Below are 15,051 nucleotides of genomic sequence, written 5' to 3' on the forward strand. Positions count from 1 at the left end.
GGAGTGGGAGTCACTAGCCCTATTAGTGTTTGTAATTGGTGAGTAACAAAATACGTGCATTTGGATTGTATTTTTAAAATATTTTTATTTATTTATTTGAGAAAGAGGCAGAGAGGGGGAGAGATAGAAGAGAGAGAGAGACTATGGGCATGCCAGGGCATCCAGTGACTGCAAACGATCTCCAGACACAGGTGCTACCTTATGCATCTGGTTTATGTGGGTCCTGGGGAATTGAACCTGGGTCCTTTGGCTTTGCAGGCAAGTGTCTTAACCACTAAGCCATCTCTCTAGCCCTGGGTTGTATTTTTAATAGATACTTAGCAACAATAATAAGAAGAAATGAAAATGAGTTTGAGTAACTTTTTGACAAACAATAATAAGAAGAAATGAAAATGAGTTTGAGTAACTTTTTGACATTGTTCTCACAATGCTTAAAAAAGCAAACATTAGCTAGGCGTGGTGGCATAAACCTTTAATCCCAGCACTCGGGAGGCAGAGGTAGGAGAATCACCATGAGTTTGAGGCCACCGCGAGACTACATAGTGAATTCCAGGTCAGCCTGGGCTAGAGTGAGACCCTACTTCAAAAAAAAAAAAAGCAAACATTAAAATGTTTAGCAAATCCGGGTGTGGTGGTGTACGTCTTTAATCCCAGCACTTTGCAGGCAGAGGTAGGAGGATTTTCATGAGTTCGAGGCCAGCCTGAGACTACATAGTGAATTCCAGGACTGCCTGGGTTCGAGTGAGACCCTTACCTCGAACAAACAAACAAACAAACAACAGTATTTAGTAAACATCATATTTTATTACTCATCATTTTCCCTTGATTTTTTTCTCAGAGCCTTACTTCCTGTTTTACATCACAAATCCAAAAAAGGACCACCTCGTCAAGCCAAATACGCCATTCATTGTATCCATGCAATATTTTCTAGTAAAGAAACCCAGTTTGCCCAGATATTTGAGGTAATGAAAATATTTTTAGAATTTTCATTTGTTGTTAAAAATTGAATATTGATTTTACAGAATATTCATAGTTGGAGATTTATCATTTTGCATACTCTCAAAATTTGAATCAGTAATACATTACAAAGTAGTTGAAATATAAAAATAGCTGATTTTTTTCAGATGTTTTAAGGCTAAGTTCTATTTTTGACATTGTTTTATATATTTGCTTTTGGAGACTTTCATTCAGTAATATATAATTATTGATAGTAGGTTACAGACTATTAACTTGTCAGTTTGTAGACTTAGACATTTAAATTCAGAGATTACCTCAATACTAACTAGTAGTGTGACTAAGTTTACATTTTCATTACTGAGCTAATAATGTGGCAGATATAAATGTCCTTTTACTATATAGTTTTTATATATTCGTCTACATGTTGAATAACTTTTACCTAGAATTAGTCTTATTCCAAGCAGCTATAAGGATGCTGTTTAGCATTGTTACTACCAATAAAAGTTAAACAGAAAAATCTGCAAAACATTGATAATTTGAAGCCAGAACAATTTGGAAGTTGTACTAAATCTACTTACCATAAATATTTCTGCTTGTTATTGATTTAGAAGTGTTATGAGGCAGTTTTGTATATTTTCATGCAAGATATTAGAAGTTTTGTTAAACAGTAAGAAAAGTAATTGAGTATTCTATCTTCCAAAAAAAAAAAACATATTTGCTTTAGATAACAAATAATTTACTTTTATGTATTTGGGGATGGGAGTGTTTTCTGTGGTCTGTTTTGTGTATGAGAGTGGCTTTCATCAATGAGTAGCAGCTTACAGGGAACATGTTGCCTTGACTCATCTGCAGTTTGTTTTAACGATAATGATGATGATACACTTTAAATTCATACTATTTTTATTTTCATTTTGGTACTATATCAGCCATATCCTCTTTATAAGAACCCCAACTATGCTTCTTGTAATGTGAAAAACTTGTTGGCTTTTTGAGAAAATATTTCCTAGGGCCTCTGGCCATTTTGAGTTTGCCATTATCTGGCAATTAATTTTGCCTTTTTCCCATTGATTTTATTAATATATTGTATAAAATTATTAACCTAGTGACAATAAAATAATTGGAAAGATAAGCTATTATATTGAACAAGATGGTGGGTTGGTGGGGTACAATAGAAGTATTGGGAAACTGTCTTCTTTTTCTTTGTAAGGTAGAGTCTCTCTGTAGCCCAGGCTGGTCTCATACTTAGCTTCCTAAGTGCTGGGATCAAAGGCATGCACTACACCTCCATGCCTGGCTTTATTTACTTATTTAAACCTCGTATTATCTTAATATGTTGGGACTGTACAAGGTACGTTGCTTCTCAAGGCTGATGCTCATTGTTAGAATATAAAATACCACATTTCATTAAAATGAGGCCTTAACATTTGTGATAGTTAATACATCCATTTGCTTTAAAGTTAGTTGATGAAAAAGATCTGTATAGTGAGCCCCCCCCCATCCCAGGCGCTTTCTTCCTGTTGTCAGTTAGCAATTGTTACCATTATAGATGAGTATGTTCTTTTGTCATGGCAGAAGACATTAATAGTTTGGTTTTAAATCAGATAACAAAAATATCATTTTAATATTTGCTGTAATTAAAAATCACACCCCAAATTCAATTAACCGACACATAGGAGAATCTTAGTTTTTTACTACTAAAAATTCCACTTGGGTATTTGAACAGCCTCCTGAATTGCAGCTTAGGGACACAGGCTGACTAGGGGCTTCTCTGTACATTCCACTCGACCCTTGGCATTAAGCCTGTGGAGAAGACACCCTGCTCTTGTCTGCCCAGTGCAGGTGTGGCACACTTCACTTGTCCTCCTGCTCCCTTGACCAGGATGTGCCAGACACATCCTCACCTTGCACAGCGGCAGAGCAAGCTGAGGTGGAGTCCTCTGTGCGTCTGCGTGGGGTGAACAGGTAGATCCTGGTGAGTCCTGGCAGTCTGTCCTAGTCACACGTAGGGTTCTAGGGTACATGCTGTGGAATAGTATGCACATGATTTTTTTTTTTTTTTACTTGTTTCTAAAGTGTGGGCTGAACAAAACTGAAAATATTTGAGTCTTTTTGACATAGGTGACCTATTGAAGCTTGAGTTGCTGGTTATACCATATATAAACTTTTATACTTTTTTTTTTTTTGGATTTTCGAGGTAGGGTCTCACTCTAGCTCAGGCTGACCTGGAATTCACTATGTAGTCTCAGGGCGGCCTCAAACTCATAGTGATCTTCCTACCTCTGCCTCCTGAGTGCTGGGATTAAAGGCATGTGCCACCATACCTGGTGCAAACTTTTATACTTTTTGTAATATAAAGATGAAATATGTGAGCAGTTTTTGGGTATATGTTTATGTGTATAAAGAGTGAACTGACTATATTTTTCTCCCCTCATGTTAGCCTTTGCATAAAAGCCTAGATCCAAGCAACCTGGAACATCTCATCACACCACTGGTGACTATTGGCCATATTGCTCTCCTTGCCCCCGACCAGTTTGCTGCTCCTTTGAAGTCACTAGTGGCCACGTTTATTGTGAAGGACCTTCTCATGAATGACCGGGTAATTTATAGTTTTCTTTGATTTTTGTTCTTTATAATGCTATGTTCTAAAATTTTGTATAAAAACACAAACATAAAATGACATTTATTACATATCCATTTAGTTACTTTTATTTTTTATATCCCCTCCCCTCCCTTTCCCTCCCTTGCTCACTTGTGCTTGCGCTCTCTCTCTCCCTCCCCTCCCCTCTCTCTCCCCCTGTCTCTTCTCTCTCTTTCTCTTTCTCTCTCTCTCCATCTCTCCCTAGTCCTACTTGTCTTTCCCAAGTACACATGCACACATCTGGCTGGAGTCCTTGCTAGCGATTGCCTTGAATGATAGGTGGAGATCGTTCTCCTCATTATACTAACAGTTTGTGTTCTATGAACATGTTTATTCATAGCTCTCCGAACTTCATGGGTGTGATGTACCTCTTAACTAGTCCTTGAGATCTCCTGATAACATTAAACAGCACTGTGTGGGTGCATGCCTGTCTGCCTGCTTCTGTGGGGGGGAGGTGGGGGGGGCACATACATGTGCAGATCAGCGTACAGCCTTGGGTTTTTCCTCATGAATGCCGTCTGCCTGTTTTTGAGAGATGGCATCTCCTTGGCCCAGCGCTCACTAATTAGACTAGACTGGCTAGCCAGCACGCATCACTGACTCTCCTCTCTGCTTCCCCAGCGCCAGGGTTATAGGTCCACACCACCATGCCCACATTTCACATGGCTACTGAGTATCAAATTCAAGGGCTCATGTTTACAAGACAAGCATTTTATCCATTGAGCTGTCCTCCCAGCCCAACAGTTCTTAAATCCTGTGTAAAGGTTTTATACAGCTTTTTTAAAAAAAATATATTTTATTTCGAGAGGGAGGGAGAGAGAGGAAGGAAAGGGCAAAGAGAGCCATTGCACCACTGCAGACAGACTCCCGATACCTTGTGCCTCAGGCTTTGCGAGTGTGCAGGGAGCCAGACCTGGGCCACCAGGCTTTGCCAGCACCCCCCCCCCCCACACACACACACGCTTTTGAGACAGGATCTTGGTCACATGGCCCAGGATGGCCTCACACTCTCGATTCTCTTATCTCTGCCTCAAGAGTCTACAAGCATGCAGCACCACGACTGGCTTTGTGATGCCTTTTGTTTTGTTTCCTTCGAGGTAGGGTTTCGCTCTAGCCCAGGCTGACCTGGAATCCACTATTATAGTCTCAGGTGGACCTCAAACTCATGGTGATCCTCCTACCTCTGCCTCCTGAGTGCTGGGATTAAAGGCGTGCACCACCATGCCTGGCCTGGTGATCAGTTCTTAATGAGTGATCAAGAGGACTTGTAAAGATGAAGTTAGACTGTTACATGACCATTTGAGTGTGAGGTGCCTGTAAATGAGCAGAGATAAAGTTAAAAAGGCAACTGAGTACACAAGGTCCAAAGATCAACAGAATAACTATGAAGATTATATAATAGGTATAATATTTTTCCACCATGAAAAACGTGTGATCCACTCTTAGAACTGTTCACCAGATGGCATGATAGTGTCTGACATGATCTGAAATTTCAAAATAGAACAAGAAATATCAGGATGTTAAGCTCTCTGCTCTGTCATTTGTCTATTTGTTTTTATCTAGGAAATTTAAAATAAGTGAGAATTTTATTCGTTTATAATACACAAAGTGACAGGTCTTGCCTGTGTCTAACCAGTGGTTAGACGTCTCTCCAGATATGTGAATTACATCTGTGTTTATGACATTGTGACACCCAGGACAGGATTCTACCTTTCTCTGATTTAAGCTGGGTTTAGAGTAAGTCTGTGCCCCTATATGAAAATATTAGAACATCTTTAAAAGTCTGTAGACAGATGAGAATTGTTAAATATAGGCATCTTCATTCAGCCTGACTTGTCCTTTTATTTCTTATAAAAAGAAGTTGATTTTCAGTAAAGTTAGTTTTTTTTTTTAAGATTTATCTTATAATCTTTCTGTTCAACATGCACATACCTTCTTACACATACTTTGTAACTTTTCTGATCTAAGGACTAGTCACAGAAAGTCTTTTTAGCAACATTCTTTGATTTTTTTTTAAGCTTTATTTATTTGAGAGAGAGAGAGAAAGAGGCAGAGAGAGGGAGAATGGGCACACCAGGGCCTCCAGCCACTGCAAATGAAGTCCAGTTTTATTTATTTATTTGAGGGAAAGAGGCAGAGAGAGAGAGAGAGAGAGAGAGGAGAGAATATGAATGGGCACACCAGCACTTCCAGCCACTGCAAATGAACTCCAGATACATGTGCCACCTTTGTACATCTGGCTTATGTGGGTAATGGGTAATCGAACTGAGGTCCTTTGGCTTTGCAGGCAAGTGCCTTAACTGCTACGCCATCTCTCCAGCACCCCCTTTTCTGTTTTTTTTTTTTTTTAAATTTTTTATTTATTTATTTGAGAGCAACAGACACAGAGAGAAAGACAGATAGAGGGGGAGAGAGAGAATGGGCACGCCAGGGCTTCCAGCCTCTGCAAACGAACTCCAAATGCGTGCGCCCCCTTGTGCATCTGGCTAACGTGGGACCTGGGGAACCAAGCCTCGAACCGTGGTCCTTAGGCTTCACAGGCAAGTGCTTAACCGCTAAGCCATCTCTCCAGCCCTGTTTTTTTTTTTTTTTTTGAGGTAGGGTCTCACTCTGAATTAACTATGTAGTCTCAGGGTAGCCTCAAACTCATAACAATCCTCCTGCCTCTGCCTCTCAGGTGCTGGGATTAAAGGCCCCCTTGTGCATCTGGCTTGCATGGGCAAACACCTTAATTGCTAAGCCATTTCTCCAACCCTCTTAGCAACAGTCTATATATCCATCACTGAAAATTTCCCTTTCAGTTTCTCTTCAACCATCATCTCATCTCATGTCATCATCTGATCTCATCATAACCCACAAAATCTTAACATCTTCTTATAGAACTATTAAGAGAAATCATACCTAATTGATTTATCTCATTACTAGTTGACAGAGAAGTAAGCTTATTGGTATAATGTAGTTATGAAAGTTTTAACCATCATTGGAAATCTACAGAAAAACATCCTTGGCAGAAAAATTTAGAAGTAAACATTTTTAGCATGAATATTTAAATTTTTTAGTTTCCCCTCTTATTATTAATGTCATCAAAACCTCTCTATAAATTTAGGAAAAGTGACAACCAGATTTGTCTTATATTTATCAGTATATACCTATAGATTTTATATAACCCATTGAATAGAGACATTTCTTCTTATTAAATCCTGTGAAAGATATTTTTAAAAATATAGGCCTATGGTAACTGCCCTGGAGATAATCCTTGCCAATAAACTTAACACACCTGGAAATGATTTTTAAAGTAGCTAAAGCAGATTTTTATTGTCTTTGCCTTGAGGCAGGTTGGCCTGGAACTCCTGGTCCAGTTGCCTCTTCCTTCCAAGTGACAGGACCATCACAGCTAGCAGGATCCTGTCATTTCCATAATCCTCTAAGACACCGTACACAGTATGAGCCACCACACACAGGAGAATTCTGTTGTTCCCAATAATTCTGTAAGCAACTTGAAGCATTTAAACCTGGAATATAATCTCAGTAATGTTGTAATAATTTATCTTGATTTAATTTTTCTTTGATATTACAGTACATTATGTCTTTGGTTAATCATTTCAAAATATATTATAATTTTTAAACAGTCTTGAATTTTAGTCATGAGCTTAGATTATTAGAATTGTGTGTTTCAAGTTACTTGATTGCAGAAAATTCCGAGCACTGTTTTTTGGGATCTAGGTTTGCAGTTGAGAAATCTGAAATTGATTTGATTTTTGTTCCTTTCTTTGGTGTTTTCCTTCATGAAGCTTTTGTTTTTGATCTTGGTTCAGAAATTTCATCAGAATGTATCTAATATGATTACTTTCTATTATTTTTGGGGGGTTTTCAAAGTAGGGTCTTGCTCTAGCCCAGGCTGATTCAGGCTGGCATCGAATTCACAGTGATCCTCCTACCTCAGCCTCTTGAGTGCTGGGAATAAAAGCACAGGCTAGCATGCCCAGCTTAATTTTATGCTTTGAAAGGACCTCTTAGCTGACTAAATAGGTTTGAGATGGCATGGGACTGTTTGTCTTCATGGTGAAAGAATTATCTGTCATATTGTCAGGGGGTTACCTGAGGTGATAATATTAGCTGACTTGTGGATCAAAATTGGGATAAGCTTTTTCTGTCTTTTTTTTTTTTTTAAAGTTTTTTAAAGTTTTTTGAGGTAGGGTCTTGTTCTAGTGCATGCTGACCTGAAATTTACTGTGCTCAAACAGTGATCCTTCTGCTCTGCCTCTTGAGTGCTGGGATTAAAGGCATGTGCCAGTTAAGCTTGTTTGCCGTTTTAATTTTCTGACTGCACTGGAAAGTTAAGTCTCCTAGTATATGCAGTTTACTTCAGGATTCTTTTCTGCTTATACTGGGAAGAACTAACTTTTGAGGACTGTGTTCTCATCTGTCCTTCTGGAAGTATGAGCCTTTCAGTTCTATTAATATTTCACTGTACCTTTTCTGTTTTCCAAAATTGGCTAAGGTATTCCCCCTACTCCCCACCCAAGGTAGGGTCTCACTGTAGCCCAGGCTGTCCTGGAATTTACTATGTAGTCTGAGGGTGGCCTTGAACTCATAGTAATCCTCCCAAGTGCTGGGATTAAAGCTGTATGCCACTATGCATAGCTGGCTAAGACTTTTTTGTTGTTGCTTTTTTCAGTTTTTTTTTGTTTGTTTGTTTGTTTGTTTTTCGAGGTAGGGTCTCACTCTGGTCCAGGCTGACCTGGAATTAATTCTGTCATCTCAGGGTGGCCTTGAACTCATGGCGATCCTCCTACCTCTGCCTCCCGAGTGCTGGGATTACAGGCGTGCGCCACCATGCCCGGCTGTTGTTGCTTTTTTGAGGTAGGGCCCCACTCTTGCTCAGGCTGACCTGAAATTCACTCTGTAGTCTCAGGCTGGCCTTGAACTCACAGTGATTCCCCTACCTCTGCCTCCCGAGTGCTGGGATTAAAGGTGTGAGCCACCACGCCCGGCTCTTAGACTTTTTAAAGTATCTTTCCTCTTGTTTAAAACTCTTATAGGCTCACAGCTTTAAAAAAAAGTCCTATTTATTTATGAGAGAAAGAGAGGAAGATACAGAGAATGGATGTGTCAGGGCCTCTATAGCCACTGCAAATGAACTCCAGGTGCATGTGCCATCTTGTGCATCTGGCTTTACATAGGTACTGGGGATCAAACCTGGGTCCCTTGGCTTTGCAGGCCAGCACCTTAACCACTAAGCCATCTCTCCAGCCCTTGGCTCACATCTTTGATCCTAGTGCTCTTAAGGTTGAATGTGGAAGGAGGACCACTGGGCCGCAGGGTTGAGTTCAGGTTAGACTAGGGCTAGAGGGACACCCTGCCTCAAAAACACAACCAGCCAACAGCCTTACAGCCCTACACTTCTTGATCCTAGGATGCCACCCTTGCCCTTGTTTGCTGCCTTAAGTAAGTCTTGAGGTCACAATATAGAGTCTGTTCAAAAGTCAGTCCAGTGTACCTGTAAATAACCAACTGGTGATGGATCAGGAATAGCTCTCAGGGGCTGGTGAGGATAGGCAGGCCTTTCAACGTTTTTCAGTAAATTGGGTTAGATGAATCACATAAATCAACTGTCGTCGTAAGAAGGTAAAAATTTCTTTCATTCACTAGATATTAATTGACAATGATAATTCATGCTCATATTTTATGTCTTTTTTTTTTTTTTTTTTGCTTAGCTTCCAGGAAAAAAGACAACTAAACTTTGGGTTCCAGATGAAGAAGTTTCTCCTGAGACTATGGTCAAAGTAAGTAATATGCATAAATTATTATTTTTAGTGTATTTCTGTAGTATAATGTTAACGGTATTGAAATTTCTTTTTATGTCACAAACACCATATTTACATTCATTTCATTTCATTTCATGATATTACATACTATGAGTGTAGGGCAGTATTGAGCTGCCTGGAGCTTTGTGAACCACAGCATTTAAATCTGTTTGAGGGAATAAAGGTTGGGAAGTATGTTTCTGCTTCTGAGAGATCAGCCTTTGAACGACAGAGGAATACTATTCCAGGTTTTTATTTATTTATTTTTATTATTTATTTATTTGAGAGAGAGAGAAAGAGGTACAGAAATAGGTAGGTAGAGAGAGAGATTGAGAGAGAGAATGGGTGCGCCAGGGCCTCCAGCCCTGTAAATGAACTGCAGATGCATGTGACCCCTTGTGGCTTACATGGGTTCTGGGGAATTGAACTGAGGTCCTTTGGCACACTTGTATCACCTTGTATGTCTGGCTTATGTGGGACCTGGAGAGTTGAACATGAGTCCTGAAGCTTCACAGGCAAGCACCTTGACCGCTAAACCATCTCTCCAGCCCCAATTCCAGGTTTTAATTTCTTTATGTTTTCCTTTCTGACTAGGGAAATTAGCTTGATTTTAATTCTATGTCCTAAAGAGTGAGAATCACATTAGGAAACATTAAAAATAGCAACTGCAGGCTGATATGGTCTCATGCCTTTAATCCCAGCACTCTGACTGAGGTAAGAGGATCACTTTGATTTTGAGGCCAGCCTGAGACTACATAATAAATTCCAGGATAGCCTGGGCTAGAACAAGGCTCTACCAAAAAAAAAGAAAAAAAAAAAAAGCAACTACAAAAGAGCTAGTCTTAATTAAAATCAGTTTTTTTCCCACTTTGTTGGAGGATGAAACATCTTTAATTTAAAACATTCATCTTGGTCTGGAGAGATGGCTTAGCAGTTAAGGCATTTGCCTGGGAAGCCTCAGGACTCATGTTCAACTTTCCAGGTCCCACGTAAGCCAGACACACAAGGTTATGCAAGTATGCAAGGTCACATCATGCACACAGTGTGGCGCATACGTCTGGAGTGCATGGAGGCCCCGGTGTGCCAATTCTCATTCTCTCTCTCTCTGATGATGATGATGATAATAATAATAATAATGATAATAATAATAAAGATTTAAAAACCATACATTTTATTCATGTATAAAATATAGATGTATATAGAAAACAACTTTTTTTCTTGAAAAGTATCCATTTTTTCTGATTTAATTTGGGCTTTCAAAATGGCAACAGCAAATATGTATTATTACCTTTACAATCTAGGACAAGGACAATAATTTATCAAAATGACTTTTAAAATTTCTATTGATATTGGTGTGGAGGTTCTTTTATATTCAACAATGCTCTATGTGTCAATTTGCCTTTTAAATAGATACAGGCTATTAAAATGATGGTTCGCTGGCTACTTGGAATGAAAAATAACCACAGTAAATCGGGGACTTCTACCCTGAGATTACTCACAACAATACTGCATAGTGATGGGGACTTGACCGAGCAGGGGAGAGTTAGGTACGTAATGACTACTGCCAACTTTTTTGGATTTCATTGTATTTCAATTCCTGGTATAATTCTGTTGCAGCTATTTTTATATTACTTTTTTTTGTTGTTGTTGTTTTGTTTTGTTTTTTTGAGGTAAGGTCTCACTCTAGCCCAGGCTGACCTGGAATTCACTGTAGTCTCAGGGTGGCCTTGAACTCTTAGTGATCCTGCTACCTCTGCCTCCCGAGTGCCAGGATTAAAGGCATGCGCCACCACGCCTGGCTTGCAATGTGTTTTTATACAGTGGTTATTACAGAATGACAGCCACATGTTAATTTATAGGATTACAAATTGAAAATATTTCAAGGAAAGATCATATTTTGAAATAGTTAATATGTAATTGTTAGTGTACAAATCTGTAACTGTTATTTTACATTCTTGTTAATGTCTCAAGGGAAAAGAATCAAATGAGTAGAAAATAGCTTATGGAATCTTGTTTCTTGGATACATGTAATGCAAATTTAAAAAATGTACTTGATGCAAATCGTTTAAACTGTACATATTTTCTTGTTTGTAATTTGTTTTGTTTGAATAATGAAGTATAAAACAGTGTGCCTTTTTCACAAATTCTACATCTGTGGATTCAACCAGTTATGATCTGAAATTGGAAACGAAGTATTTGGCTTAGTGAAAATGTATAGAACCTCCCTCCATCATTTCCTGTATAAAACAGTATCACAGCTATTTACAGTGCACTGGGTATTGTAAGTCTTCTAGAGAGGGTTCACAGCACATGGGAGGATGTGGATAGGTTCCATGTAAAAACTGCCGTTTCAGATGTGGGTCTGGAGCATCTTGCATTCTGGTGTCTTAGTGTAACGAGGGTGACTGACTATATGTAGTGACTGAGTCAAAGTCTGGAGCTCAGATTTGCGTCCTGAAAACACACATTCTGGGCTCGATCACTTTCTAGGTAGCCATTAAACAGGTTACTTTACTTCTCAGTTCTTTGATTTCCTTACCTGGCTTATTGAGCCATTGACAGAATTAAGTATGTTAGCATGTCTGAAATACTGAAAACAGTACACAGTACATAGGAGTCCTGAGGTTAGTAATGATTGCTTTGTCTGCAGTAGCTAAAAGTAGAGGTCCGTTCTCAGTGTCAGCCCAGATTCCATGCTACACCACTGTGGTGATACAAAGTAGGTAACTTCCCTTGTTCACATACCTGAAGATTGATGAAAACATGAAGGGGACTGCCAGCTGCTTTTGCCCTCCCAGCCTTTGCTGTATCTTTCTCTTCCTTTTGGTAGTTCTGGGCACTGGGAATCCAACCTAGGACTTTGCATGCTACATACACGCTTTGTGTGTGTGCTGGGGGGGGAGCACACAGGATGGCCTTGGACTTCTGATTCTCCTGCCTCTACTTTCCAAGTGCTAGGATTACAGGCACGTCTGGTTTATGTGTTCCTGGGAAGCAAATCCAGCCTGTTCTGCTCTCTTTATATGGTCCTCTTTGCATTGAATGCTAACAGCACGTTTCTTAAACAAAAGAAAAATAATACTTGAGAACATGCATTCTTCAGTTTATTTACCTACCTTTTCTTAGTTGAATTAATTGTTTTGATCCCCATAGCTTTTACATATTGCCAGTGTTTAGGATTTACAAAAAAACAAGGATACTTTGATTTAAAATTCATCTTGAATTTGAGGTAATTTTATACCAGATCAGCCTGGTAGAGAGAAAAACTTTCCTTCATATTAATGCATTTTGTCTCTTAATTTATTAGTTATATGACTTTGTACTAATTAATACCAGTTTTTGTATTAGTTATACTTAGCTGTGCCTTAATAGCTTGTAACATTGACAAGCTGAAGGCGCAGTTCAAGTTCAGGTTCTACCATTTTTCAGCTGCTTTTATATAAGTAAGTTATGTCAGTTCTGCATGTCTGTGATTCCTTACCTGGAATCTTTATAGAGTTTGTATAAAATTTTCATATATGTATATATATATATTGCAGTCTACCTACTTTTTATGTAAGTTGTTTATCAAGAAACCTGTGTAATATAGAAACCTATAGGGGCTGCTTAGAGTTCGGAATAAGAATTTCTTACAGAAACAAAGCAGATGGAAATGTTGCTGTAGTGAGGGTTGCTTTACTAGGAAACTTCCTTTGTTACATATGCCCTTTCCACCTTCATACAAGATTTTGTTTGGTGATGTTTCTTCTAATTCACAAAATTGAAAATATCAAGAAATAACTCACTAGACTAAGTAGAAACCACTTCATGAAGAAGGATTGTTTTCTGTTCTTACTAATCTAGCCTTCTGTGACATGTGCCGTAGATGACACTTCAGAGTCCTTTAGTCTTGAGAAGTCCGCAGTTAGCAGTGCTTAGCTGTACCTGCTGTCATTGTACTTGCTTTATGTTTAGCACAGTCGTGACTAACAAACTTACAAGTCTGGACTTTTATGCCAGCTGGATAAATACACCTCAAAAAAGTATATGCCTAACAAGCAACATACAAATAGTTTTTTCTCGACTTGCATGAGAGCTATTATGTATCAAATGAGAAAGTTGGCTTTAATGACAACAAGCTCAGATAGGTGTGAGAGAACTATTGTTTAGCAAATAAAGTGTCATCTCCAAAGCTAAGAAACATGTTATGATGAGCATCAGTGAGTTACTTACTGCCCTACTATAATAAGTATCATAGGCTAACATATAAACAACAGACATTTACTTTTCACTGTTGTGAAGGCTGGAAGTCCAAGATCAAGGCCTACATGGCTGGGTTCTGGTGAGAGCTGTACCCCGGATTGTACACTGCTCACTTCTTGGTGTGTCCTCCCATGGCAGAATGGGCCTACAAACTGGCCATTAACCCCATTCATGAAGAGAGGCTGTGCCTCTTGTCTAAAACCCTATCTCCTAATACCATCACCATAGCCCAGGGTTAAAAAAAGGACTCATCTATTTTATTATTTTTAAAATGTTTGCTTGTTTGTCTTTCTTTATTTATTTATAAGATTTATTTATTTATTATATAAGATTTAAACAGAGCAAACATCAAACTCTGTAGCTTCAAGTCCAGCAACTCTAGTCAGTGACAAATCTCCATGTCTGATAATTCTATTTTATTTACTTATTTATTTGAGGTGGGGTGTTCATGCTAGGGCCTCCAGCCACTGCATTGAACTCCAGATGCATGTGCCACCTTGTGCATCTGACTTATGTGGGTACTGGGGAACCAAACTTAGGTCCTTTTGCTTTGCAGGCAAGCACCTTAACTGCTAAGCCACCTCTCCAGCCCCATATCCGATATTTTTAACCAGCAACAAGTCTCTGGAGTTCCAATTCCACCCCTCTAGCTAGGCTACTCATAGTCCTGGAAAACTTCATCGGGACCCGCAGCTTTCCTTAGTAGCCATCTCATGGTCCCAGTATCTCCACTGGGTCTCCACTGCAATTCACACTCCATCCTCAGGGCTACATTGGGTCTCCAAGCAAACCTGCTTCACACTGCCCATGGCCATTTACAAAACACAAAACTGTGTTCAAATTCAACGACCTTCTCTTTCCTGCATTTCTTATACTACATAATACTAGGTAGGATGCCAGCCTGTTAATCCAGAGGGGAATAAAGCAGACTTTGAAGAACAGAACACTCTTTGGGCACTGAGGCCCCTTCAAAAGAGGCTATAGTCTTCCTGTTGCCCCAGTGCAGGTCAGCTGGCCCAAAATCAAAGGTTAGAAGTTTAAGCCCATAAATTTTATTCCTGTGCCATGTCCCTGTGCGCACACCAGTTCGCTTCTATGCAAAGGAACTCTGCACAAGTTTTCAGGACAGGGGCATAACAGCAAGCTTCTCACACAAACTGCTGCTAGCCCAGTCCAAACAAAGTTCTTTCTCACCCTCACAAGCCAAACCTCACAGTCCATAGTTTTTACTGCATCAGGTCTTTCAACTCTGACCAGAATAGTCCACCAAGCTGTACTTACAGCACTGCAAGGCACCTCTTAGGCCAAGGTTTCAAATCCTTCCGCATTCCTCTTGAAAATCAGCTCCAAAAGGCCAAAGCCACACAGTCAGGTGTCTAGCAGCAATCTCACCCCTTTGGTACCAAC

General features: G+C 39.4%; 1 protein-coding gene across 5 annotated transcripts in view; it reads left to right on the plus strand.

The window, feature by feature from the left end:
* Pds5b (PDS5 cohesin associated factor B) overlaps positions 1 to 15,051 on the plus strand; it is a 188,690-nt gene that overhangs the window by 142,441 nt on the left and 31,198 nt on the right. For all 5 annotated transcript variants that reach the window (XM_045154102.1, XM_045154103.1, XM_045154106.1 and 2 more), the window contains exons 20-23: positions 839 to 962; positions 3,395 to 3,553; positions 9,313 to 9,381; positions 10,813 to 10,949. In XM_045154102.1, coding sequence (XP_045010037.1) covers positions 839 to 962; positions 3,395 to 3,553; positions 9,313 to 9,381; positions 10,813 to 10,949 — 489 coding nt within the window. The remainder of the gene's footprint in view (positions 1 to 838; positions 963 to 3,394; positions 3,554 to 9,312; positions 9,382 to 10,812; positions 10,950 to 15,051) is intronic.

This window comes from Jaculus jaculus, chromosome 7, assembly GCF_020740685.1.
Source record: "Jaculus jaculus isolate mJacJac1 chromosome 7, mJacJac1.mat.Y.cur, whole genome shotgun sequence".
NCBI lineage: Eukaryota > Metazoa > Chordata > Mammalia > Rodentia > Dipodidae > Jaculus > Jaculus jaculus.